This window comes from Macaca fascicularis, chromosome 3 (genome assembly GCF_037993035.2).
Source record: "Macaca fascicularis isolate 582-1 chromosome 3, T2T-MFA8v1.1".
Classification (NCBI taxonomy): Eukaryota; Metazoa; Chordata; class Mammalia; order Primates; family Cercopithecidae; genus Macaca; species Macaca fascicularis.
In genome coordinates, this window is record NC_088377.1 from 183,343,405 (window position 1) to 183,370,013 (window position 26,609).

At 43.3% G+C, this 26,609-nt stretch overlaps 1 protein-coding gene across 5 annotated transcripts in view; it reads right to left on the bottom strand.

Moving 5' to 3' along the window:
• DENND11 (DENN domain containing 11) overlaps positions 1-15,552 on the bottom strand; it is a 45,188-nt gene extending 29,636 nt beyond the window's left edge. For 4 of the 5 annotated variants that reach the window (XM_045388235.3, XM_045388234.3, XM_045388236.2 and 1 more), the window contains exons 1-2: positions 15,264-15,552; positions 449-548 (exon numbers count right to left, since the gene is read on the bottom strand). In XM_045388235.3, the coding sequence (XP_045244170.2) occupies positions 449-548; positions 15,264-15,531 (368 nt within the window). In that variant the 5' untranslated portion in view covers positions 15,532-15,552. Of the gene's footprint in view, positions 1-448; positions 549-14,915; positions 15,000-15,263 lie in introns of those variants that run through there. The other variant, XM_065542685.2, reaches the window with a different exon arrangement.
• Positions 15,553-26,609: the final 11,057 nt, after the last annotated feature.

Below are 26,609 nucleotides of genomic sequence, written 5' to 3' on the forward strand. Positions count from 1 at the left end.
AGCCACTTCTTTACCCTCAAGGTCTTTCCATCGTTCCTTCTCACAAAACTCTCTGAATGCGCCACTACACAGGACTAAAAAATGGCCTGACTTGAAGCTGGAATTTCAAGGTTGAACACATAGATGTCCTCAGTTAACTCACACGGGGCTGAAGCCGTGCACTTTCATTAAAACCAAACCTCAGGTGAGGCCCATGTAATTTCTGAGACACTGAGAGAACCTCTACAGGTAGGGATTCTTAAGATTTGTAGGTCATGAAGCCCATTGAGAATCTGATGAAAGCTAGACACCTCGCTAGAAAAATGATGTAAACACAAAACTATCCACGTATTTTCAAGGCATTTACACACAGCACATGAAGACCTCCTAATAAGAGCCCTTCTGCTTTGGGGAGCGTGTGGAGATGGGGGGAATGGTACGAAGAAGACTCCAGTTCAGAAGTACTTACATGAAATCAGATTGTATTTTATGGGACCCACTGGCCATAGACTTGAACTCAACACCTTCGAGGTCAATATCTTGAGGTAAGCACCATTCTACCATGTTCCCTGTAGGAAAAGGAAGATGCAACATCATTCAAAGAAAATGGGTTAGTACAGGGCTTAGCACACATGGCTTCTCAATAAACCGACTGCTGACTCAGCCTGACACAGACCAGCGAGATGCTCAGAGCTCAGCTCCTCCATCACCGGCAGGGGTGACACCAGAGGACCTGGAGACGGACACTGAAGGAACCTCCCATCTCTGCCCTCAAACACCGTTCTCCTCCCTCAGAAGGATGCTGCCTTTGATTCTGTCATTCTGCTCAACCACTTCCAAATCTGCCTTTCGTGGCCTCACTTCTCTGCATGTTTTTTTAACCTTACGCCCTCATTTCCTTATCTCGTGTTCTCTCCTTAATCCCTTGAGATCTTGATTCTATCTATAGCCACTAATGACTGGGAAAAATCCCAAAACATTTTTTAAATTCTCATTCTCATTCACCTCTAGATAGGATTTGCTAATTCCTCAAACATTTCTCCTCTTTTTCCTAGATTTCCATGATAGAATACTATTTTTGTGCTTTTCCTACCTGTTTGACCAATGTAACTCTGTTTCCCTCCCCCTCTCTCTCCTAAGTGAGGTCCTTCTTCAAGGGCCAATGATATTTGCTTCCACAATTCTGGGACTCATTCACTCATCATTAATTATTTCATTTCTCCTGAGCCAGATGCTGGAGATACAAAATCCCTGACCTCATTGAGATTAGATTCTTGAGAGAAATGAGGAGATCTAGAGGAGATTAGCAGTTATAGTGCAGGGGGATCAATGTTATGACAGAGGATAAGGTGTGATTTTTTTTTTTTTTTTTGAGACGGAGTCTCACTTTGTTGCCCAGGCTGGAGTGCAGTGGCACAATCTCGGGTCACTACAAGCTCCACCTCCCAAGCTCAAGGCGATTCTCCTGCCTCAGCCTCCCGAGTAGCTGAGACTACAGGTGTGTACCACCACACCCAGGTTTTTTTTTTTTTTTTTTGAGACAGAGTCTCGCTCTGTCACCCAGGCTGGAGTGCAGTGGCACGATCTTGGCTCACCGCAAGCTCCGTCTCCGGGTTCACGCCATTCTCCCGCCTCAGCCTCCCCAGTAGCTGGGACTACAGGCGCCCGCCACCAGGCCCAGCTAATTTTTGTATTTTTAGTAGAGATGGGGTTTCACCATGTTGCCTAGGCTGGTCTCCAACTCCTGGCCTCAGGTGAATCACCTGCCTCAGCCTCCCAAAGTGTTGGGATTACAGGCGTGAGCCACCACCCCAGGCCAAGGTAGGATTTTAAAAGTACAAGCATGCCTCAGGCTGTGGGAATCAGGGAACTACACAATAGCAGTGTTATCTGGAGTCTTGAGAGAATGCTATAGAATACTCCCTTTTGTTTTCATGCATATTCAAAAGGGTTTAAAGCAAAACACTAAGCTACTTGTGAGATTTCATTTCAGAACAAACTTCTTATTAACACTCCAAATCCTAATTTGCTAGGCATTAGAAAAACCATCAATAATCCCAGTCAAACAACACTTTCAGATAATTGTTCAGGGCATCAGGGAATATACAATCTAGTCTCAGGACATGGTAGTTATCATACAGCACTGCCGAATCCCACACTCAGCAGCCCAAGGCACGTTCAAATAGTTTATTTTCAAAAGAGGAATGATTCCGATCATTTAGTCAATTCACTAAAGTGAAAAGCATGAAAAAGGAATTAAGAGTTCATAAAACACAAAGCTTTGAACAATGTTATGTTTGTCAGGGTCAAAGATAAGAAAAAGTACTCAGAAAGAAAGAGGGGTGACCTTGGGCATAAGATGAGCTTTTTAAGCACCAAGTTCCCCCATGCTTTCTTATATTTTCCCCTACCGTCCATTCTATTACCTCCACAGTCCAGTGGATTTTTTCCCTGTGGCATGTATCAGGACAGCCAGCGAGCTTTAAAAGGTGCCAGGGGCTACCCTAGGTCCACAGAATCACCATCTTCCCTGCCCTGCCACAGGGTGATTCTGCTGATGCATGGCAGCGATAACAGCCCCTGCTTGGGCCTCTGTACATGCTCCTCACCCTTCACAGTGGCAGTATATGCTCAGCAGACGAAAGGGACAGTCTGGGACAGAGCGACAATGAATCTTGATAGGCTCTGTCCTCCTCATACTCAACCAACCTGCTTCTTCTAACACTCACTGCCTTGTTTACCCACACGCCACAAATTACTGGGTTCAGCTAGCTCAAACTTAGCTTCTTTCCTCCAACCCAGCCCGCTCATGACTACTTAGTGTCTTAAAACTTTATTTACCCAAATGTTATATTGAAGTATAGCATAAGTATAGAAAAGTGCCAAGATGTGCATTGCAGCACTATTCACAATAGCAAAGGCAAGCAACCAACCCAAATGCCCACCGATGGTAGACTGGATGAAGAAAACGTGGTTACACACCACAGAATACCACGCAGCCACCGATGGTAGACTGGATGAAGAAAACGTGGTACACACCACAGAATACCATGCAGCCACCGATGGTAGACTGGATGAAGAAAACGTGGTACACACCACAGAATACCACGCAGCCACCGACGGTAGACTGGATAAAGAAAACGTGGTACACACCACAGAATACCATGCAGCCACCGACGGTAGACTGGATAAAGAAAACGTGGTACACACCACAGAATACCACGCAGCCACCGACGGTAGACTGGACGAAGAAAACGTGGTACACACCACAGAATACCATGCAGCCACCGACGGTAGACTGGATAAAGAAAACGTGGTACACACCACAGAATACCATGCAGCCATCGACGGTAGACTGGATAAAGAAAACGTGGTATGCACACCACAGAATACTATGCAGCCATCGACGGTAGACTGGAGGAAGAAAACGTGGTTACACACCACAGAATACTATGCAGCCATCGACGGTAGACTGGAGGAAGAAAACGTGGTTACACACCACAGAATACCATGCAGCCATCGACGGTAGACTGGAGGAAGAAAACGTGGTTACACGCCACAGAATGCTATGCAGCCATAAAACGGAACGAGATCACGTCCTTTGCAGGGACATGGATGGGGCTGGAAGCCATTATCCTCAGCAAACTAACATGGGAACAGAAACCCAAACACTCCATGTTCTCACTCATAAGTGGGAGCTGAACAGTGAGAACACATGGACACAGGGAGGGGAACAACACATACCAGGGCCTGTCGGTGGGGAAGGGGAAGAAAAAGCATCAGAATAAATAGCTAACGCATGAAGGGCTTAATACCTAGGTGATGGGTTGAGAGGTGGAGCAAACCACCATGGCACACGTTTACCTATGTAACAAACCTGCACATCTGCACATTTATCCGGGAACTTAAAATTTTAAAAAAAGAAAAGTGCACAAAGTACAACTCAATGGATTTTCCCGAAGTAAACATATTTGTGTAAGTAGCACCCAGATTAAGAAGCTGAAAGAACATTATTTGTACATCAGAACCCTCCCTCATAGAGCCTCCAAGTCATTAACCCTCTCTCATGAATTAGCTTAGCCTCTTCTGAGTTTCTACAAATGTAATTATAGTTTATATTCTTTTATGTCTTTTATGTCATCCATGCTGATGTGTGTAGCAATAGTTTGTTCATTTAGTACTTCTATCATATGCATGTAGCAGTTTACCTGCTTAACTGGTGATGTGCATTCAGGTTACTTCCAATGTGAAGTTACAGCAACGGGCACTGCTGTAAACAATCCTGTATTTGCCATCTGCTGTAATAGTGTAAAGTGGCATTGTAATGCATTGGCCTGGTTAGGCTGAACTATCCTCCTCAGAATTTCCCTTCTTTGCATGCTTCCAGCTGAGATTTGGAAGTGAATCAATAGCCACGTTATGTTTGCATCTGTAAGGTCGGTGCAGAAGGTCCACTGCATAGCTGCTTCTCTGCAGGCTTACCACAGTGGTGAGGGGCAGCAGCCAGCCCTGACGATGCTGCAGCCACCATCCCTTGATCTTCCTTCAGCTTCTCCGACTCCTAAGCCAGGTGTGTGTTTAGTTCCATAATAAAGGGCAACAGCTTCTCCTTAGGAGACACCCACATCACCAAAGCTGGATACAGTAACAGCCTGATCCAAGTTCCCATCTATCTTCATGAGTTTCAGCTTCTTATTCTTCCTCTTCCTCCTGCTTCTCCTCTTCTTCTTCACAGGTTTACTCTCTTCCTTCATAACTGTCTGCCCAGTAGACTTCAAATTCCAACAGCAGACACAAATAACAGCCTTATATAGATTGTCTAACAGCTCCCACAGTTGCATAAAACCAAATCCCTGCAACAAACTCCTTTATGTATCTCCTAGTTTTTCTGTTTCTTTGATTGAACTTTGACCATCACAATATGCACATTTCTACTACATCCCTAGGAATAGAATTGCTTTAAGAATGTTTGCATAACTGCAAACTAAGACACTCTCAATGATTCCCAAAGTAGTATTTCCCAAGCTTATGTTAATAGGGCTTCTGCAAAAAAGAAAACAAAATTTTGTAAAATGTCTGTTTTTTTGGTCAAGTTATCTTAGCTTAAACAAAGCTAGACACATTCCTCTATTGCAGAACTTCTCAGAGCCTTTAATATGCCACTCTGCATCGTGAATCTCCATGAGATCAATACAGTGCTTAATGTTTCCCCAAATTATCTTTTTTAAAGGAGTATCTTAAGATTTTTTAAAGGAGTCTCTTAAGATACTCATTTTATAGAAGGTATTTTTTTAAAAAAAGAAATATAGGTATATCAGGTATGCAAGCTGTCCTTCAATATCCACTCTTCCCTTCTTATATTTATTATATATTAACAGATTTATATATTATATATATATTAACAGATTTATTAAGGGCATGCGTTTAAAAAAACTGATGAATTAGTGTTAATTACCCTAGAAACAGTAATAATATTATAGTTATATAGGAAAATGTTCTTATCCTTAGAAGGTTTATACTCAAACATTTAGGAGTCACATATTATCATATCTGTGACTTACTTTCAAATGGTTCAGGAAAAAAAGGCATATCCAGATCTGTATATAGTCAGTTCTACTTTTATCACTTACTGGATTTGTGTCAATGCAACAGATGTACTTGAGAGCAATTTGAGCAAAGGGAATTTCATATTCACTTATGCTATAGACTCAGTGCAATCCCGATCAAAATCCCAGCAAATTATTCTGTGGATATTGACAAGTTAATTCCAAAGCTTACATGGAAAGGCAAAGACCCCAAATAGCCAACATAATACTGAAGAAAAATAAAATTAGAAGATGAACAGTGCACCCAACTTCAAGGCTTCTTATAAAATTAATCAAGAGAGTAGGTATTGGTGAAATATCAGACAAATAGATTAATAGAACAGAATACAGAGGCTTGAAACAGACCTACACAAATAAATCATGTAATCTTTGCAAAAGGAACAAAGGCAACACGATGGAGAAAAGATAGTCTTTACGATAAATGGTGCTGAAACAAGTGGACATCTACATGCAAAGATATGAAACTAGACACCTACTTTACCCCTTTCACAAAAATTTATTCAATATGGAAAGCAGCTAGCCTAGGTAACATAGCGAGATCCTGTCTCTACAAAAAATTTTTTAAAAAATAGCCAGGCATGGTGGTATGAGCCTGTAGTCCTAGCTACTTGGGAGAGTGGAGTGGGAGGATCACTTGAGCCCAGAAGTTCAAGGCTGCAAGGAGCTATGCTCACTCCACTGCATCCCAGCCCAGGCAACAGAGTGAGACCCTGTCTCTAAAATAATAATAATTTTTTAAAATATGGATAGTAAACCAAAATGTAAAATGCAGAATTATAAAACTTCTAGAAGATATCACATGAGAAAAATCTGGGTGACTTTGGGTTTAGCAATGAGTTTCCAGATATAACACTAACAGCACAATTCATGAAGGAAAAATGGATACACTGGACTTCATTAAAATGTAAAACTTCTGATCCATGAAAGACACTATTAAGGGAATGAAAAGACAAGCCACAGACTGAGAGAAGGTATTTGCAAAACACATATCTGATAAAGGACTGTTATCTAAATTATACAAAGAACTCATAAAACTCAACAATAAGAAAACAATCCAACTTTTTAAAAGGATAAAAGATCTGAACTGACACCTGATCAAGGAAGATACACAGGTGGCAAATGACATATGATGTTGAATATTTTTTCATATGCTCATTAAGCAATTGCAAATTAAAACAACAATGAGATAGCATGACACACGTATCAGAACGGCTAACATTCAAAACACCAAAACCACCAAATGCTGATGAGGATGTGGGACAATAGGAATTCACTGGTGGGAATATAAAATGGCACAACCACTTTGAAAGACAGTTTGGCAGTTTCTTACAAAACTAACATATCATCATATGACCCAGCAACCATGCACCTTTGTATTTATCCAAATGAGCTGAAAACTTACATTCACACAAAACCTGCACAAAGATGTTTAGAGCAGCTTTATTCACAATGGCCCAAAACTGGAAAACCACCACGATGTCCTTCATAGGTGAATGGATAAACAAAACGTGAGACGTCCACACAATGAAATACTCTTCAGCAATACAGAAAAATGAGCTCTCAAGCCATGAAGAGACATGGAGGAACTTTAAATGCACGTCGCTAAGAGAAGCCAGTCTGAAAAGGCTACATACTGTCTGATTTCAACTATGTCACATTCTGGGAGAGGCAAAATTATAGAGACAAAAAAAAGATCAACAGGAAGGGAGGGATGAATAGGTCGAGCACAGATCTTTAGGGCAGTGAAACTATTCTGTATGATACTGTTAGGGTGGCTATATAACATCGTGCATTTTTCAAAACCCATTGAACTGTACAACAGTGAACCTTAATGCAAATTATGGATCTAAATAAATAAGGTATCAATATTAGTTCATCAATTATAACAAATACACCACACTAATGAAAGATGTTAATAAAGGGAAATTATTTGTGTAACAGTGAGGGGGAGATAGTATATGGGAACTCTGTACTTTCTGCTCAATTTTTCTGTCAAATTAAAGTTGCTCTAAAAATAAAATATATTAGTTATGGGAAAAACCCTAATTGATGAATTAACCTAAATTAACTACTCTAAGAGTGGCAATGATACTATGGTGATGTAGAAAAACAGCCTTATTCTTAGGAGATTTATACTGAAGTATTGTATTTTATTTTTTTTAAGAGACAGGGTTGCCCAGGCTGGAGTGCAGTGGCCCAATCATAGCTCACTATAACCTCTAACTCCAGGGCTCAAATGATCCTCCCATTTCAACCTCCCAAACAGCTGGGCTACAGGCATGCGCCACCACACCTGGCTAATTTTTTCATTTTTTGTGGAGGCAAAGTCTCGCTATGTTGCCCAGGGTGTTCTTGAACTCCTGGCCTCAAGAAATCCTTCTGTCTCGGTCTTCCAAAGTGTTATTACAGGCATTGGTATACATATTCACGCCCAGTCCATACTGAAGAATTTAGAAATGAATGCCATGACATCCACAACTTACTTTCAAATAGTTTAGCAAAAAAATAAAAGTCTATTTATATCTCTACAGACAATCAGTTCTGCTATAATGCTTGTTGAATCTGTTCCAAAGCAACTGATGTATTAGGGAATTTGACGTTTGTTTATGCATGATTTCAATCATGAAAAACACAAAGTGAATGTGGAAAACTACACCCAGCTGAATCAAGCCGTGTGGGAATCTACAAAACACATCCACCTTAAGCATCAACCCGCTACCTCAGGTCACCTCGTACTGAGCCATGCCATGCACCTCCAGCGTCACAGTTTTGCCTCTGATTTCAGACAACCCTCCTCCCACCACACATAGTAATTCACAGGCTCAATCCTTTCAGCACTCACCTCCAGATACAAACACCAGGTCTTTTAAAGGTACAGTTCCATGTTTACTGAGTCTTTATGTATTTCTTAACCATTTATCATATGCAAAACTGTCCTATAGTTTTTGGTAGGGTTCTATCTTTAAAAAAGAAAAAAAAAATGTGCCACTGACAAAGTTTTTCTCAGAAGCCCTATGATTTTTAGTTCATGATTTTTGGAACACATATTTCATGTTATACGGGGAGTGACTATATAAGAATAAAGCAAATGGGGCAAAATGTCAATAAACGGGGACTCTAAGTGAAAGACATACAGGTTTTCACTGTACTATTCTTTCAACTTCTCAAAACATTTCAACTTACAAACTGGGGAAAATAACTGAAATAATAGCAACGTGTAAAAACATAAGGAGAGCATAAAGGACTTTGCAAAAGCCAAAAATAATTGAGGCAATGTACCACAGATAATAGGGAATGAAGAGCTATCAGGGCTTGAGGCTATCCTACAGAAACATTACAAATGAAAACCAGCTTACATATGGAATTTGAGGAGGCTTAATGTAAAGTGATTTTGCATAATTAGTCATCCTTATGGGATGCCATTTAATACCAGAAAGAAACTCATCCTGACTGCTACTTATGCCAGGCTCAGTCTTCACATTTCATGCTTTTAGGTTTTCCAAATATCCTCACTGTATTAAGAACTCAGCCAGGGAGCTGGGGCCTGGAAGGTTCAACAAAAGAGGTCATCTCATGGCTAGTCCATCAAAGAGAGGAGTCGCCACTGACAAGTGCCCTTTTCTCCTCTAACTTGCTCTCCTTCCATCTCCGTGTCCTTTCTCATCTTGCACCATGACTTGGGCCTATTACGGGTACTTATAGGCACTTCCTAGCCTCTACTGCAAAGACAACTTCTGAGGAGCGATTCACACGACGACCATGGGTGGTACAAATGTAGCAATATGCATTGTGGACCTTCAGCTGGTTATTGAACAAATATTGGTGGGGCACAACCTGGCAGCAGGGTGCCTGCCAGGTGCTGAGCTCATGCAAAGGCAAGTATGTCTGTGTTTAAAGGAACTTGGACTAACAGACTATGAGGCTGGCAGCTCAGTTACCCAGGGAAAGACAGAAGACCAGTGCCGCGCCTGGCTGAGGGTGTACAGATGGTCCGAACCCTGCCACTCCACAGCTCCGAAGGTCAGCCTGACAGCTCTGTGCACCAGGGCCTCCCAGAGCTGGGGTTTTATAAGCCCACGGGCTAGGCCAGATGTAGGCTGTCCTATCTAGGTTGACAATTGCCTCTGACTTCCAAAACTACTTCTGTTTAAAGGAGAAATGACCAAACCCCCAGATGTCTTAAAATTCATCACTATTTCCTATGGATAACGAACATTAACTGCAGTAACTGTGGTCTGCTAGAAAGTTCACCTCAAAATATTTAAAATAGAGAAAGCAATGATCTTGAACCAAAACAATCTCTTTTTAATAGGAAATATGTCCATTTCTTTTTCCTCCTCTGTTAGATGACCCCCAAGCAAGCACTTCCTCCTGAGCTCTTCATTTCCTATCCAGAGACTGCCTCAGCTGGAGATCCTCTTCCAGCTCCTCTGACCTGAGGAGTGGAACTCCCACCCCAGCACGTGCCTGGGTTTTTACTCTTTCCACGGGCATCTTCCCATCTGTGTATACAGATTCTAATCAGGAAGTCAAAACAAATCCTGTTTCAGGAATAAAGGCAGGCAACCAAGAGTATTCCAGGTCCCAACACCACATTCCCTTCACATAACCACCTAAAGGGGCCACCAGATCCCACAGATGGAAACCTCCAAAGAGTATTTGGTTCAGACCCTAACACCAGAAAAGTAAATAACCCATGTGAGTTGACTTTGGGTCTGACATGGTTTGAAACAGTCTTTAAACCACCTAGGCTGAGAGCACATACAAGGCAAAGAGAAAAGCAACAGGATAAAGAATGCTGAGTCAGGAAGAAGCTAATCCTAGTGATTTAAAGTCAGCTATATGCCAATCCATGGCTGAATTCCAATGCATTCACTTTACAAAGAAAGACCTTCCATTTCACAGATCCCATATCATTCTCCACTGGGTGGTGGTGTGGTGTGGATAAGGGGTGCAGGTAGACTTGGACTCTGGCCCTAACTTTAGACAACTTAATGGCTCGGTGCAGCTGTTTTTCTCATGATTATGGTGAAGTCCGTTGGGAGGATCAGAGGCAGGTTGTTGAAACATGTGGCACAGTCCTTGGCACACAGTAGGCACTCAGGAAGTGGTGGGTATTACAATTACCATTTTTATTTTCCCCTCCTCAATTTTCAAGAGAAGAAACTGACTTCACAGCAGATGGCTACAAACTGATTTCTCCCTGAAAACCACAAGCAGGTGAATCACCAACCACCTGGGAAAGATTCTGCCATGGAAGGATTAAGCAAAAGAACCACAATTGTATTCCACTGGCATTTGGTGTAAATACAGGAGAAGGACGCGGACATGACAGTTTCTCTTCCTACGAGACTTTCTGGCCGGGTATCAGAACTGGCTTTTTCTTTGCCTGCATTTGAGCTGTCCATGCTTACGACTGTTGTTTGCATCTTAAAATTGTCCTCCAAATTTTCCATTCGCATTCTACTTTGTCACTTTCCCACCCATTGCTGGAGCCATTTATTATTTGCCACGAGTCAGATGACCTGGGCAGCGCTCCAAGTCGTGCCTCAGACACCAGACCTAGCCCTAATCTCACTGGGCCTCCATCATCTCCATTGTTTTAAAAAAGAAAAAATGCTTATGTTTCATAGACTATACAGGGAATCTATAGAGATTAAAATTAGCGTGTGTGATTTTAAATATACTCACCTGACATAAACATAGAAGCACTTAGATACATTAAATAGGCGTTTAGATGTACTCTGGGCACTGGCTAGAGGCTGAGGGAGGAACAGGTAGAAATTCATTCCCAAGAAGAAAGGGAGAAACAGCTTGAAAACCTCAGCAGGTGATCTGCCTCTCACCTTACCCCTCCTCTTGCAAGCTGCCCCAGTACAAACACACAGAGCACAGGAATTTCTCCCAGACACCCACAATAAAACTCTAAACGCGGCAGTGTAAAGTTAATCTCTTATAAAGAAACAGTCTAATGAGGCAGATGCACAGATGCCCAGACATTATATGTTCAAAGCTTCATCGGCCTCCATCCTGCCCACACACACGTCCTCAGCCACACGGTGAAACCGCTCTCGCCACCATCTGGGGGCAGGGGTGTTCCCCAAGTGTGACAATATCCTTTCCTTTAATCAAGCAGACTAAGAAAATGTTACTAGAAACCCAAATAACAAAAGTAAAATTAAAATCAAGGCTCTAAATCATGGGGTTGAACAAAATGAAAAAGCAATATTCTGGCTTCCAGCATCTTCCACCCAGCTTGCAGAGTTAGCATCTGGGTCTGGTTTCAATAGCCGCTTTGTGGCCCAGATGATCAGCACCACCATCCGAGGGCCCCCTGCTCCAGATAAGGACTGAGTGTACGCGTAAGCCTCGCTTTGAACCTGAAGCCCCTGTTCTTAAGTCACTTGTAGACTCAACAACCATAATTTTCAATCCATGAATCTGATGGAAATAAGCTTTAAGACTTTCTCTGATTCTTCCCACAGATGGCCAGCCCAGCTTTCCAAAACTTGTATCTAAAAGTGCAAAAGGATTACTTTCATTTCCACACCTCAGTCAGAGAATCACTGCATATATTCCCGCTCAAACGCACACACACACCCCTTCTAACAAGGATCCACCTCTCCTTTTCCTTTTTACTCTGCTTCCTAAATGTACCACGGCTATGAATTCTCCCTCTTTCACTCTCCCTCTCTCTAATGCACACACACTGATTTGGACACATGCCAATAGTTATCCACATTACATGGGAAGATGCACAAAATACCATGGCCCGGGCAGTAAGTGACGGGGTGGGGAGGGTTGAGGTGGGTGTGGGGTGGGGGGAGGAAGGATCTCCTAGGAGTGGAAACCGAGGACACAGGTGGGAGAGACATGGGGAAGTGGCTAAGCAGGCAGGTCAGCGAGAGAAACTAAAGGGCAGACAAATCACACCTGTGTAAGAACTTCGACAATATGCTAATTTTGGTAAAGAAGTCAATATTCACTTTACTGTGCACACAGGTGAAGGAGAGGCAAAAGTCTGGGTGAGCCAATATTAAATAGGAACAAACAGCAGATCTGCCTCAGCAGTAGAGAGGGGAAGATGCTGGGCCAGTGATGCCTCCAGTTCACTGTGCCACTATGGGCCTCACTCCACCGGAACCATCACACAAGGGGTACATCCCACACTCTCTGAGGCCCTATTCTAGTGCTAACCTTGAGGCTCTCAGAAGCTCAGTAGCATTCATTCACTACATCTCCTACTTTTAAGATATATACAAAATAAAATTATATGGTACAAGGTCTATCAGAGTATTTTTACAGGATGCAAAGTGCCATTTAGGACTAGGATAGATGACAAGAGACAAACACATTTATGGGCAGGAAAGGACTGCTTTCCCCCCACCAAAAAAAAAAAAAAAGTTACAAGTGCTCCCTCTCACACTGCGCTCGCTCTTCCTCCTTCCTCATCCATCCCTGGATAAGGATCAGATGCCAGGGGTTCAGGCAGCATAGTATACTAGAAGGACAATGCGACTTACAGTCAAGTATTTATTGGCTACTTAATATTCCCAAATTACCTAAGCATCCCTGGTATGTTCCCTCATTTATAAATTGAGCATAAATGATCCTCAAATTACAGAGCAGTGATCAGAATAAATCAAACAGCATTATAGTAAAATGCCTGCACAAAGTGTCTAAGTATCTGTTACAATCCCTTCTTCGCACAGCAGCCTTAGTCTGAAAACCATCACACACACACACACACACACACACACACACACACACACACACACACTCCGTATACACAAATTCACAAAGCCATGCTCACTGCCTGTGACTGACAAGGAATGGGGGCAGGTACTAGCCTTTTGGTGTAATAATATCAAATATCAAATATTTGTAATAAATATCAAATGTCAGTTGGCCAATATCAATAATTGATCAATTATCAGATTATCAACTATCACTCTGTCTGTGATTAGTATAAGACTTTCTTTTCTCTTTCCCTTCCCTAAGACTCTACCACTGGAGCTACCAATATTAAATCAGATCGTGTGAATGTGCCCTTTCCATTCCTTCTAGCTACTCTGAAATACTTCCCAGGATAAATCAAATGCTGGTAGCTGTTTACCTGTAAATGATGGGGTATGGTATAAGGAATATGATTAGTTACAAAGTATTGGTTTTTGTCTAGTATTACGGGTTACTTTGGTCAAAAAAGACCAATATTTTTCAAACTACTGGTATCTAGGAATCTCAAATGCGAGTCAATCAGCATGTCTGATGAACACTTAAGAAAAGAGAAAAGAGCCACTGCGTATTCCAGCCTGGGCGACAGAGTGAGACTGTCTCAAAAAAAAAAAAAATGCATTACATGTAGAAGGAGTCAGCACTACTTCATGAAATGTCTGTTTCAGTTACGTAAGTACTGTATGTATGTGAGCATATTGGTTGTGATGTAAAATTAATTTCACATGATAGGTCAGTCAAAAAAGTTTGAAAGCCATGGAAATGAGGCAAAGGAATAAGCAGAAGTCACAAAGGCCTGAATTCTCCCCACAAACTCTGTCCCTACAAATGGAGCTCCACAGTGAATCCCACATTCTCCCTGTGTCCCACAGCTGAAAACCCCAAAGCTACCGGCCTGGAACCAATCCTCAGCTGCCATACTGGATTCCCCTTCTCCAGATCCTAACCCCTTTTTTCCCCACTCCATCCCACCTCATCCCAGAAAGCAGCCAATATTTTCCTGCACGAACAGGCACTCCACACTCCAGCAGCTGCCCTGGAGACATTGACCGTCACACCTGGGTTTCCTTAAGCCCTGACACCACGACTCCTGCGATGACACCTCCTTCCCCCAACACCGAACAGCACAGCCGCTTTCAGAGTCAGAAGTCCCTAGCTGACCCTCCAAGGCTTCCTGGGCGCGCAGGGTCATTCTTCCACTTTCTATCCCCCGCGGACTCCCACCTGGAAAATGCACACCTCTCTGCTGGGTGGCTAGACTAAGATTATGTGGGCTAAGGCTTTAATTCTCCAAGCATCTCCGAAAGACAGCCTATCCGGGAGGCTTCTCCTTTAATCAGCCTTCTGCTGAAACCCTCTGCCCCATCCCTTAATGCTCCCGGCGTTAATTCCTCAAAATAATGCAGTCAGAGAAAGTGAACTTGGCCGCTAGGAAAGTTACCCAGGAGGAAGCTACGGGGAGCTAGAGCGAGCAGGGCGAGGGGGAGGGGGAGGCCGGAGAGCTCAGGGCGCTCGCCTGGCGGGGTTTCCTCCGCTCAACGTGAAAAACCTTCTAGCCCGCAAGAAAAGAAAACAAAACCCAACGCGGCCACAAACCGGATCTCCTGTCACTGGAGAAGCGCGAACACCACTGTGGGGCTGGGACTCAGAAGAGAGGAGAGGAGAGGAGGGGAGGGGAGGGGAGGGGAGGTCGGCGGGGCTGAAACAAAGCCCTCGGGGCCGCTCCGAGAGGCCGGGCGCCAGGACCCGGCTGCGCCCCGAGGCAGGGAGCTGGGGACGTGCCGACCCCCGCCCTTCCCCGAGCCCGGGAGCCCGGGGCCGCCGCTGGTGCGGGGTGCGGGGCCGGGAGGGCAGGTGCGCGCGCACCGAGCCCCTCCCCCGCGCCCCCAAAGCCCGGGGACACCCCGACCTTCCCCGAGCCCCCGGCCCTGGCGCGGCCCTCACCCGAGCGGGGGTCGAAGGTGACCACGAACACGGCCACCACCTGGTCCTCCTCCACGTCGCCCAGCTCCAGGCGCCCGGGCTGCAGCAGTACCTCCGGGGCGGCCGGCTCCTCGGGCTCCCGCCTCCGGGGCGGCTCCGCCGCCGGCCGGGCGCCCCCGCCGCCGCCCCGGCCCCAGCCTCCAGCCTGCGGCTCCGGGGCCTGCGGCAGGGAGACGGCGGGGCCCTCGGCCCAGCGCAGCAGCGGCGCCGCGTCTCCCTGCTCCACCATGGCGAGGCGAGGCGGAGCCGCGGGCGCGAGGGGCGGGGCGGGCTGGCTACGGGAACCCCTTTCGCCTGGCCGCGCCAATGCCGCCGCCGCCCGCCGGGTCTGGCGCTGCCCGGGGCCCCGCCGCGTAAGCGCCTTTCCCACGGAGCCGGAGCAGGCGTCCGCGGAACCGGCTTCGGGAACCGCCAGCCAGTTGGGAGGCGCCGGTGTGCGCGTCCGTGTGTGGGACGCGTGCGGCCGGAACGTTCATCCTTGCGTGCATGCACCTGTGTGCGGGTGGCGGTGCCTTCTCACCTAGGGTTCCGTGGTATAACTACCACTGTGAGTTTTTATGTCATCATTATTTTTAAAGTCCCCTGGTCCTGTGGACCGTGACAGATATGTATTACATAACCCTGGATGTGTGGCAGAATCTGCTTCTAAGCAGCGGAGTGAAGCAGAGGCGCCCTGGCTACGCAGGTGTTTGCAATATAGCCATCAATACACATTGAAAAGGCCATAGGGTTAAGGTTTGGGAATTTTGCTCTTCCTTGTATATTGCAAACTGATTAGGATGGAGTATGAGTTTATTTTCTGGTATATATACAACTTGAGGGAATTAGGAGATGCTGGAGCGTTTGTGGGGCGAGGGATATTCCCTCAGAAGATCAGGAAAATGTTGCTCAGGGGAGAAAGAGAAAAGTCAGCTCTAAAGCTGATGGCTTTGGAAATTGATTAGGGGTTTTCTATGAACCCCCATTTTATATTTAAAAATAAATTTTAAATGCCTCAATCCTTGAGGTAAATCTAGCAGCTAAGCAACTCTTTAAGAAGAGATGTGTATAAAAATAGGAAGAGCTATTAAAATGGAAAGAAGGAGGTGGCAAGCGGAGGAGGTACACAGTTCATCCAGGGTTCAGCAAGTCTCCACGGTTTGCCTGTTCTCAAAAGGACTCAGTAGAGCTATGTGTTGGGTGTTACTCCAGGGGATGTTTATGAACATCCATGTCCTACACGCCAGCAGTGCAATGATAATGTGATTTAACCCGTATCCCTAAGGAGATAACCAACGACTGCCCTAGGCCGCCATTTCTAGTCTAAAATCTGTGATATAACAATAAAGAATGTACTTATGCAGCATTTTACACCCAAGAACAGGGTCTACTTTCATTATTTACGTATTTAGTTCAGCCTTTTCCCGACCTTACAAGGGCAAGTTTACAAGGGCAAGTAAGTGACCATTCAACGCTCGCTCCCTGGAGTATGTAGACAGTCACTGAAATAGATGAGGAGCCCCAGGTATGGTCCAGCCAACACCAGGGCCAGGGCATTATCTGGCTCATTCAAAGCACACCAGACTAGACTATATCCAAACTACTCCAAGCCAGATTCCAAAGCCCACTACTTCAGAAGATCAGGCCATAGCCAAAGCTTTTCAGGTTGAGGCATTCAAAATTTTATTTTTAAATATAAAGTAGAGGTTCATAGAGAATAAACAATATCCAAAGCCATTAGCTTTAGGGATGATGGACTTTCTCCTTCTCCCTGAAGGGACTTCCTTGTCCTGAGCTTTTGTAGGAATAGCCATCTTCCACCGCCCCCACCCCCCAGCACATCCTAGATTTAATACTCTCAAGCTGTGTATATACCAGGAAATAAACTCATAATTCCCCTCCCAATCAGTTTTTTATATAACAGAAAAGCAAAATTTCCAAACCCTAAGCCTATGGTCTTCTCCAGTCTTCATTTGTGTGTATATCCTGGCTTATCAGCCACAATGTCTCTTTAAATTCCTAGTGCATAACAAGTGTCCAACGAATACTTGTCAATTAAATATATGAATGAAAGTAGAGACTTACAATTCTGTGCAATGGGCCCTCTTGTCAGGCTTTATCTAACATCTTGGACCTAGTAGGTGTTCAAAAATGTTAATGACAGTGATGACATCCCTCTTAGCACATGCATTCACAGTCTGATGGAGGTATTATACCTGACCATCAGTTATCTCCTCTTTGGTGACTGAATTTCACAAGATGATAGGGAGGGAACTAATTGAATTTAGCTATTAGAATAGCTCTGCTGTTGACGAAAAGAAGAGAGGAAGGAGCCATCATATTCAGGGACCCTAGTATGATGTAATATTTCAAAATGATTTCACCTAGGACACCGTATGTGTAAAACTGAAAATTTATTTTACTTTCCCAAATACTGAATATGTCTATGTTATATCAAATACAGAAAACTATCTTTGATCTATAATCTCACCACTGAGCTGGCCACTGTTAAGATGTTGCTGATCCTATTTCATCAATTCTAGGATGCAAAAATGTTTAGTTTTTATTTGTTGCCATAGTGACTCACGATTGCTGCTAGTCCCTGCTGAGGTCTAGTTCTCATAGAGGACATTTTGACTTGCTTTTTTTAGCCATCTGGAGGCACCACCAACCTAAGACTGCCTTGAATAAATTCTCCACTGAGGTTCATCCAACCACACAACCTAGCTTCAATACTGACTTGTAGTTCACATTCTTAGGCAAGATTTTTTTCTCCTTTCACCTAGTGACCCAGTTGAGACAAGCACGTTTTCTTGCTTGTCAAATCTCTCCGTGTGGGAGGTTTACTGGCCACAGTTTCTTCATGGTACCCCCATTAGACTTCTCATTTTTTTTTTATGATGAATGGCACATAAATATAATAGAACAGTCAGCCCTCCACATTCACAGGTTCAGCATTGGTGGCAACGTTACCTTGTTGCCGACATGTACTATGTAGTTAGGCCTAGGAAGGTTGCATCTGCACTGAACATATGCAGCCTTTTTCTTGTCATTTTTCCCTAAATAATACTATAGAATGACTGTTTACATTTTATTAGGTATTGTAAGTAGTCTAAAGATTAAAGTATATAGGATGATACGCCTAGGTTACATGTAAATACTATGCCATTTTATATCAAGGCCTTGAGCATCCATGGATTTTGGTATCCATGGGGGTCCTGGAACCAATTCCCACAGATACCGAGGGAGGACTATATATCTTAAAATAGATGTATTTATGTTTACATGTTGAAATTATGCTCTATATCCATTTTGTGTTATTTTTACCCTTAACATCAGAATATGAACAATTTGAGATCTGATTTAGAAACTTTTTATATGCATCTTTTTTTTTTTTGAGATGGAGTGGCCTGTATCATTCTTATGTATGTTTTCCGTTGTATGTGTGTTTGATCATTTACTTAGCCATCTTTCATTGCTAGATAGTCAAGACCCTCCCTTTTTGTTGTGCCTAAAGTTTTGACCAAATATCATTTTTACTAAGCCCTGTGATACTAAGCACCGCGCATAGCACTGGGACAGCTGGGAAGAAAACAGACGTTCCTTCTCATCAGGCTCACAGCCAGGCAGGAAAGACAGCTTCAAGGCAAGAAATGAAATATAGAATGAGGGGAGACAGGTAGGGCAAATGTGATCTGCCATTCAGGTGGCTGGCTTATGATAAAGGTGGCAATGCTGGGTTAAAGCGCGTTCACAATTTTAAGGTTCTCTTGATTGTGCTGCCAAATTGTTGATTCACCAGTGTATATGAGTATCAGTTTCATTTCACCCTTGTCTAAATGAGGTATTGCCACTTAAAATTGTTTTTGCCAATTTGTCAGAGGAAAATAACATTTTGTTTCATGTTTATGTTTTGTAATTAAATCTCTGATCATGTTTTCAAACTACATGTTGGCGAATTGTGGTTCCTCTTCAGCACACCGTCTGTCCGTGATGCCCTTTGCTCGCTTGTCCTTTGCTCATTTGCACTGTCTTTCTGTGATGCCCGATACTCATTACCAATCTGTATGAGTTCTTTATGCATAAGAATATTAATCTTTTGTCTGGCATAATATTTAATATTATTTAATTGTTAATATAATGTATTGTATGTTTCCAATGCCATTTATTTGCTACATAATCAGTTTTTTTGTGATTTTTTTTTTTTTTTTTTTGAGACGGAGTCTCCCTCTGTTGCCCAGGCTGGAGTGCAGTGGTGCGATCTCGGCTCACTGCAAGCTTCTCCTCCCAGGTTCATGCCATTCTCCTGCCTTAGCCTCCCGAGTAGCTGGGACTATAGGCACCCACCACCACGCCCGGCTAATTTTTGTGTGTGTGTTTTTTTTTTTTTTTAGTGGAGACGGGGTTTCACCATGTTAGCCAGGATGGCCTCAATCTCCTGAACTCATGATCTGACCGCCTCGGCCTCCCAAAGTGCTGGGATTACAGGCATGAGCCACTACGCCCAGCCTTTTTTGTGACTTTTTATGTTGCTTTGACATTTAGAAAGTTGGTCCCCCACCAAAAATTTGATCAACATTTACTTTATTTTTATTTTTTATTTTTTCGAGACAGAGTCTTGCTCTGTTGCCCAGGCTGGAGTGCAGTGGCACGATCTTGGGTCACTGCAACCTCCGCATCCCGGGTTCAAGCAATTCTCCTGCCTTAGCCCCACTAGTAGCTGGGATTACAGGTGTACGCCACCATGCCCAGCTAATTTATGTATTTTTAGTAGAGACGGGGTTTTGCCTTGTTGGCCAGGCTGGTCTCGAACTCCTGACCTCAAGTGATCTGCCCGCCTCAGCCTCCCAAAGTGCTGGGATTACAGGTGTGAGCCACTGCACCCGGCCCTCTTTTTTTTTTTTCTTTTTTGGTTATTTATAAATTGATTTCCTACATTTAATTTCTTAATCTATTCAATGCCTATATTGATATGTGGTAAGAAGACTAAAAATTTTGCATTGAACAGTTAATCAATAATTCCTACATGACTTATTGAATAGTTATTTCACTTCCTATGACTTATAATTCTCCTTTAAATACAATAGTAAATTTCTGTATGTATCACTCACCATTGACCTGTCTGTTCTTACACTAGTACCACACTAATTATTATACATATATTTTAAACTTTTATTTCCATGACAAGTAGTCTTGTTCCTTTACTCTCTAAAAATTATTCAGCCATTCTTTGACTATTATTTTTCCATGTGAACTTTAAAATCATTTTATCTAATTTCTCAAAAAAGTGAGTTTTCATTCAAATTGCATGAGAAATACATATTCACCGTATGTAAGGCAGGAAGAAACAGCGTCTTTCTATCACTGAGTCATTTTATTCTATCTTGCAGGAATAGTGTTCCATACAGGTAAGGAATAGGTAGCTCTGCATTCATCATTAATATGCATAATTAGTTCCTGATGATCCAGACAGGAATCCAAATTGTGAGGCAAGCTGAGGTGTTACAGGGATGAAATTAAGAATGGACAAGATGGGCCGGACGCCGTGGCTGATGCCTGTAATCCCAGCACTTTGGGAGGCCGAGGCGGGTGGATCACGAGGTCAGGAGATCGAGACCATCCTGGCTAACATGGTGAAACCCCGTCACTACTAAAAATACAAAAAAAATTAGCCAGATGTGATGGTGGGCGCCTGTAGTCCCAGCTACTCGGGAGGCAGGAGAATGGCGTGAACCCAGGAGGTGGAGCTTGCAGTGAGCCAAGATCGCGACACTGCACTCCAGCCTGGGTGACAGAGCGAGACTCCGTCTCAAAAAAAAAAAAAGAATGGACAAGATGAAGAAATAATCTTTGTAGTGGTCTAAGGAATATCTATACCCTTATCTGTCCTGGGAATTGAAGTTCCACAGTCAGATTCTGAGAGTACCAAAAGCCCAGTGCATCCAGGGACTTCCTGGGTGCATCTGCTCCAGTCTCCCTATTTCCTAACATCTATTTTACACATTAGACCACACTAGTCATAATATCAGCCCTGTCTGCACTAGTATTTCTTTCCCAAGTCATCTGTGCTACAGGTGCTTGTTGGCGTGGCCCAAGTTTAAAGCACAGTAAATCATATCCTGCAGAGGTTACATTCAGGTTGTGCCAGAAATGGTATAGGGATTCATAAAATGATGTAGATTTTAAGAATTAATACATTATTTAAAATCTGCAAATCCCTCCCTTTTAGTCCTCTTCATTTTGTATTGGGGCTGAAAATTAAGTTTGAAACCTCATAAAAGCTATCCATTCTGCAGTGGTGTCCATCATGGGGATAGATAGAATATATAACATACTTGATTCACTCTGGACATGTTTATTGAGTCTACCATGTGCCAAGACTTGATCCAGATAATGGAGATAGAGCATCGAATAAGAGTTAAGCCCCTCTCCTCATGGAATTTAGATTCTGTTGGGGGTGGGGTGGGGGAGACAGACAAAATTAAAAATGAATCATTAAATATATAATGTATGATGTAAGGATTCTTGCTGTGAAGGGACATGACACAGCAAGGGGCCAGTGAATGAGTATGGGTACTCTTTAGGGTTCTCATGGAAGACCTCTCTGACAAGTGACCTTTGAGCACACACCTGCAGGAAGGGACAGGGCGAGTGAGATGTGGAGAAAGGGCATGCCAGGAGGAGCAAAGGTTCTGGGGCAAAAAAGATTTTGGCATCTGAAGGAATAGTGAGGAGACTAGAGCGGATGCCTGATAGGGAAGATGGCAGGAGTCAGACAGGCTGGAGATGGACCATGTGGCCTATGGGCCTTGGTGTGAGGGCTGGCTCTGTCTTCTGAGTGAATTGGGAGGCACTGGAGGATTTGACTCCAGGAATGTCAGCATCTGGCTTACTTTCTATTTTTATTATTTATTTATTTAATAATAATAATAATTATTATTATTTTTGAGATGGAGTCTCATGCTGTCATGCAGGCTGGAGTGCAGTGCCGCCACCTCAGCTCATTGCAACCTCTGCCTCCCGGGTTCAAGGGATTTTCATGCCTCAGCCTCCCAAGTAGCTGGGATTGCAGGTACCCAACACCACACCTGGCTAATTTTTGTATTTTTAGTAGAGACAGGGTTTCACCATGTTGGCCAGGCTGCTCTCAGACTCCTGACCTCAAGTGATCTGCCTGCCTCAGCCTCCCAAAGTGCTGGGATTACAGGTATGAGCCACCACACCTGGCCTTGGCTTACTTTTTAAAAGGATCCCACTGGTTACTAGGTGTAGAATAGAAATCAATGAGGCAAGGGCAAGAGAGGGGATGCCCGTGAAGAGGAGGCTGTTGCCTTCAGGGAAGAGGCAGGATAGGACTGAAAGGATCGCTTACGGATTTGATGTGGGGTTGCAGAGAAAGAGAGGAGTACTCACTTGTTTCCATTTCCTGACATAGTAAACATCACAGGAGGAGTGGATGTGATGGGGGAGTTTTGGACATGTTAAGACTGAAGCCTTGTTAGACATCCAGAGGCAATTTGATATGGCAGTTGCAAATCTGAAGTGTAAGTTAAAGTTCTGTGACTTGGACATAAATTCAGAGGCTACCAGCTTACAGTTGGTGTTTCAAGCTGTGGGCTAAGTGATATTCCAAGAAACAGAGTGTATACAGAGAAGAGGAAAATTTGGGGGAACAGCCCAGAGGCCTCCAGAGTTTAGAGGTCAGGAAATGAAGATGAAGGAGCAAAAAGATTCAAGCACCTTATGGGCCAGTTTAAAAAATATGTGCATTTCTGTGTTTGCTTGATTACATTTAAAAAGTTGATTTTAAACATTTTAATGAGTATGTATTTATAGCAAAAAGTTAAATGATCAAATGCATGCAAGACACACCGTGCAGCAATCACCTCTTCTAACCCTGCCATCCCTTTCTCCATCCTTAGAGACAGCCACTTTTCACAGTTTATCATCAGTTTCTAGTAGTTACCTCCTGTGGAAGAGCTTACATTCTTCTTTACCATACTTAAAAAATCATAAAATGTTTTATGAAGGTAAAACTTCAGTGTAGGAACCAACCTCGTGACTGGATCAGAAGGATGAAGAAGTAGCTGGGGATGTGTGACCAAGTTACTGGTGACTTCCAGAGCTCATCCCTTGGAGCACTGACAGTGAATAAGTCAAGACTGAGCACAGTAGAGATCCATCTCTGAGAATGTCTCTTCCATATCTGCTCATTTCTTCCCAGCGAGGCAGTGTGTGTGTGTGTGTCTGTGTGTGTGAGTGATGTGGGAGAGGCAGAAACATACACACACACACACACACACACACACACACAGAGAGAGAGAGAGAGAGAGAGAGAGAGAGATCTTATTTCTGTGGCTGGGGGCTGTGGGGCTGGTCTTGGTGCAGGTCACACAGGTGACCTATTACCTGTTCTAATGTTAGGGAATCTGGGAATGACCACAGCCCAACTGTGACTAACAGAGAGAAGGTCAGACTAGTGGGTCTATACCATTGTTTTAAAATGTATGCTCCTTAAACTATTGGTAGGATATCATCAATCTCTAAATTACTGGGACATCAAATCAGAGACCTATTCCTAGTCTAAGAATGCTATGTCTTGTGTGAGTAGACAAGTGGTGTGTTTCTACTGTCACAGCTATTTTGATGAATAATCTCTAGTTCTAGCAAATGGGAATATTTGGCAAGAGAAGCAGTTTGTTAAAATCTGTTTGATTTATTCATCAGATAGATTTATAGTAGATTTCAAATTAATAGCATAACCTAGAGGTTTTTATTAATGACACCAAAGTGTCCATGGGTAAAATAAGTTGTCACTGATTTGCTTCAGAATACCCCAACACTCACCCTCAATGAAGTTGCAGGTATGAACGAAACAAGACTGTAAAGCCATACATAATTTTTGAAGCTAGGTTTTGGACACATAAGGATTCATTTTAATATTTTCTCTATTTTTGGTATGTTTGAACACTTCCAGAAGAAAAAGTTAAATAAAATGGAGAAAGTGTTAATAATAGACTCCTACGCTTTAAAGCAACCTCCAGGCTTTATTTACTTATCCCATAATCTTTCCTTGGAATTCTGTTGTGCCGGCAACGCCACCCATGAGATACAGTTTTATGAGCAGTTTGAAATGAGAAATGTGATGGGAAAATATCAAGTATTGTTAATGATTTATGTAATTATCATTGGATTCATCGCAGCTGACAGGTGGCTGCTTCTGAACACTCTCTCAGCAGGCAGGGAGATTAGGAGAAGGTCCCCCTTCAAGGTTGCTGGCTTTGCTGACCATCCTTGTCATAGGAACAGAGCTGTGAGGAGTCAGGAGCACTGGAGACCCCTGGTTTCAATGGATCCACATCCACTGCAGCGGCCCCAATCTGGACCTGGTCAGTGTTGCCACTGCTGATGGATTTGTCCAGGGAGCGAGAGAACATACGCTGGTGATTAAAATAATGTTTTCTCTAAGTTACTGCAAACTTTCTCCTGTGTAGTTGAGGCAACACTTCCAGTTGTGGTGAGAGATTGGACAAAAGAAAAAGAGAGCATACAATGTTAAAGCTGGCAGGACCTTAAAGACACTGCCTAGCCTTCTCACTCAGCAGTAAGTTGCAGATGACTCCTCCAGATCTTGATGAGGCCCGCAGGCCCTCGTTTAAGAACCTCACTTGCTGCTTTCTTGCTTCTATGGGGCACATTCTGGTGATGAAGGCCAGCTGTTTTTCTCCACCAGCCTGGAGTTCTCTCAACTTTGTTTCTGGCTTTCAGAGTCCCTGGCCAATTGTCTGGAGGCCCAGAGAGCCACTGTTGTTAGTCTAAGGTCGCTTAAAAAATAAGGCTAATCCCGGTCCTGGATTCTGCCAGATTCCTAGAAAGACTGACAGTGAAATTGTCATTTCGTGCTTGGGAAACCAGACTTCACAATGGTTTTCAATGGGACGGTCCATCAAATATGTAAGAATCCAACAACATTCTTTTTTCGGAGTTGGAATGACTCAGTCCTAATTCAGTCTTAAATAAATAATGTGCTGGACCTTTACTTAGGCCCGTTTAAGTGTTTTTTTACAATTCTCTCCCCTGACTGAGGGGACAATTAGGCCAGCATGTTCTTCCTTGGAGCGACAGACTCTCAAATAGCTCATTTTCCATGGCCTTAGCTTTACTTTGACAAAGGGACAGTCTATCCAGGAAGGTGAATAAAAGTTTCCACCTCTTGCAAATTTGAATAGATAGATTTTCCTGCTTCTGTTCTTCCCACCAACATTTCATAGGCCTCAGAACCCAGTCTGGTCATAGTGGAGTCTAGGTGCTTCCTTATCACTCAGCAGTGTGTTTGCAAGGGGAGAACTTCTTTCAAGCACACAGTTTAGGGAACTCAGTCCTGAAATGCAAGGGTGGCCTCCTTCTTGCACATCTTATTCCTGGGAACTTCGCTTTCCCCCTGTGCATCAACTCCTGACGTATTGAGAAAAAAATTCAAACGCTTTTTTAAAAAAGTCAAATACAGAGTATTTTAAACATGATTGAAATATATTAATTTACTTCCCCAAATTCATGCTAAAACAATTTATTAAACCCCTACTATATGTCAGGCATTAAAGGGAAAACCCTCTCCTTTATTGCCACAGATTACATGGGTCCCCCTTTTGACACATCATCTCAACTATGACCTGAAGGTTTATGTCAGGATGGATGCCTGTGGGATTAACATATACTGAAGCAGAGATAAAATTTTTCATAATGGAAAGAGGCTAAAAATTAAGAAAAGGCTACAACATGACCAAAAAAATAGTGAGGCCATAGGTAGCACCTCTAGGGATTCCCTTGGGTCATCCAGATCAGTTAACTATGCAATTCTTATTATTTAGTTGTCCAAATTTGGAATATCTTTTTTGTGCTCATTGTTACACCTTTCTTATTCTGAAGACTTAGCCACAATCATTATCTTCTAAGTCACAATACATGAAAAGGTGAATGGTCCAAGTTTCTAACAGTATTACTGCTGATAACATGAGATCTCAAGCATTGCAATGGCATAGCTGCCTCCCTAGGCAAACAATGTAGTCATAAATATGGGTAATCAAGAAGTATAGCAAGGGAGAGAGAAAAAGCAGCAGGTGACGGAAAAAAAAAAAAAAGAAAACCTGGTCTACTTGGGTAATACCCAATAAACCAGCCCCTGTGCCCTGCCTCCAGGACAATAATATAGCAGGTGTTTTGAGTCAGTCCTGCTTTACTGAGAGCAAAGCCAGCCTCTAGCTGGCCTGGAGAGGCAGGAATGACAAGCCATGGAATGGGAGGGGAAATTGATCAACATCAAGGCTGTAG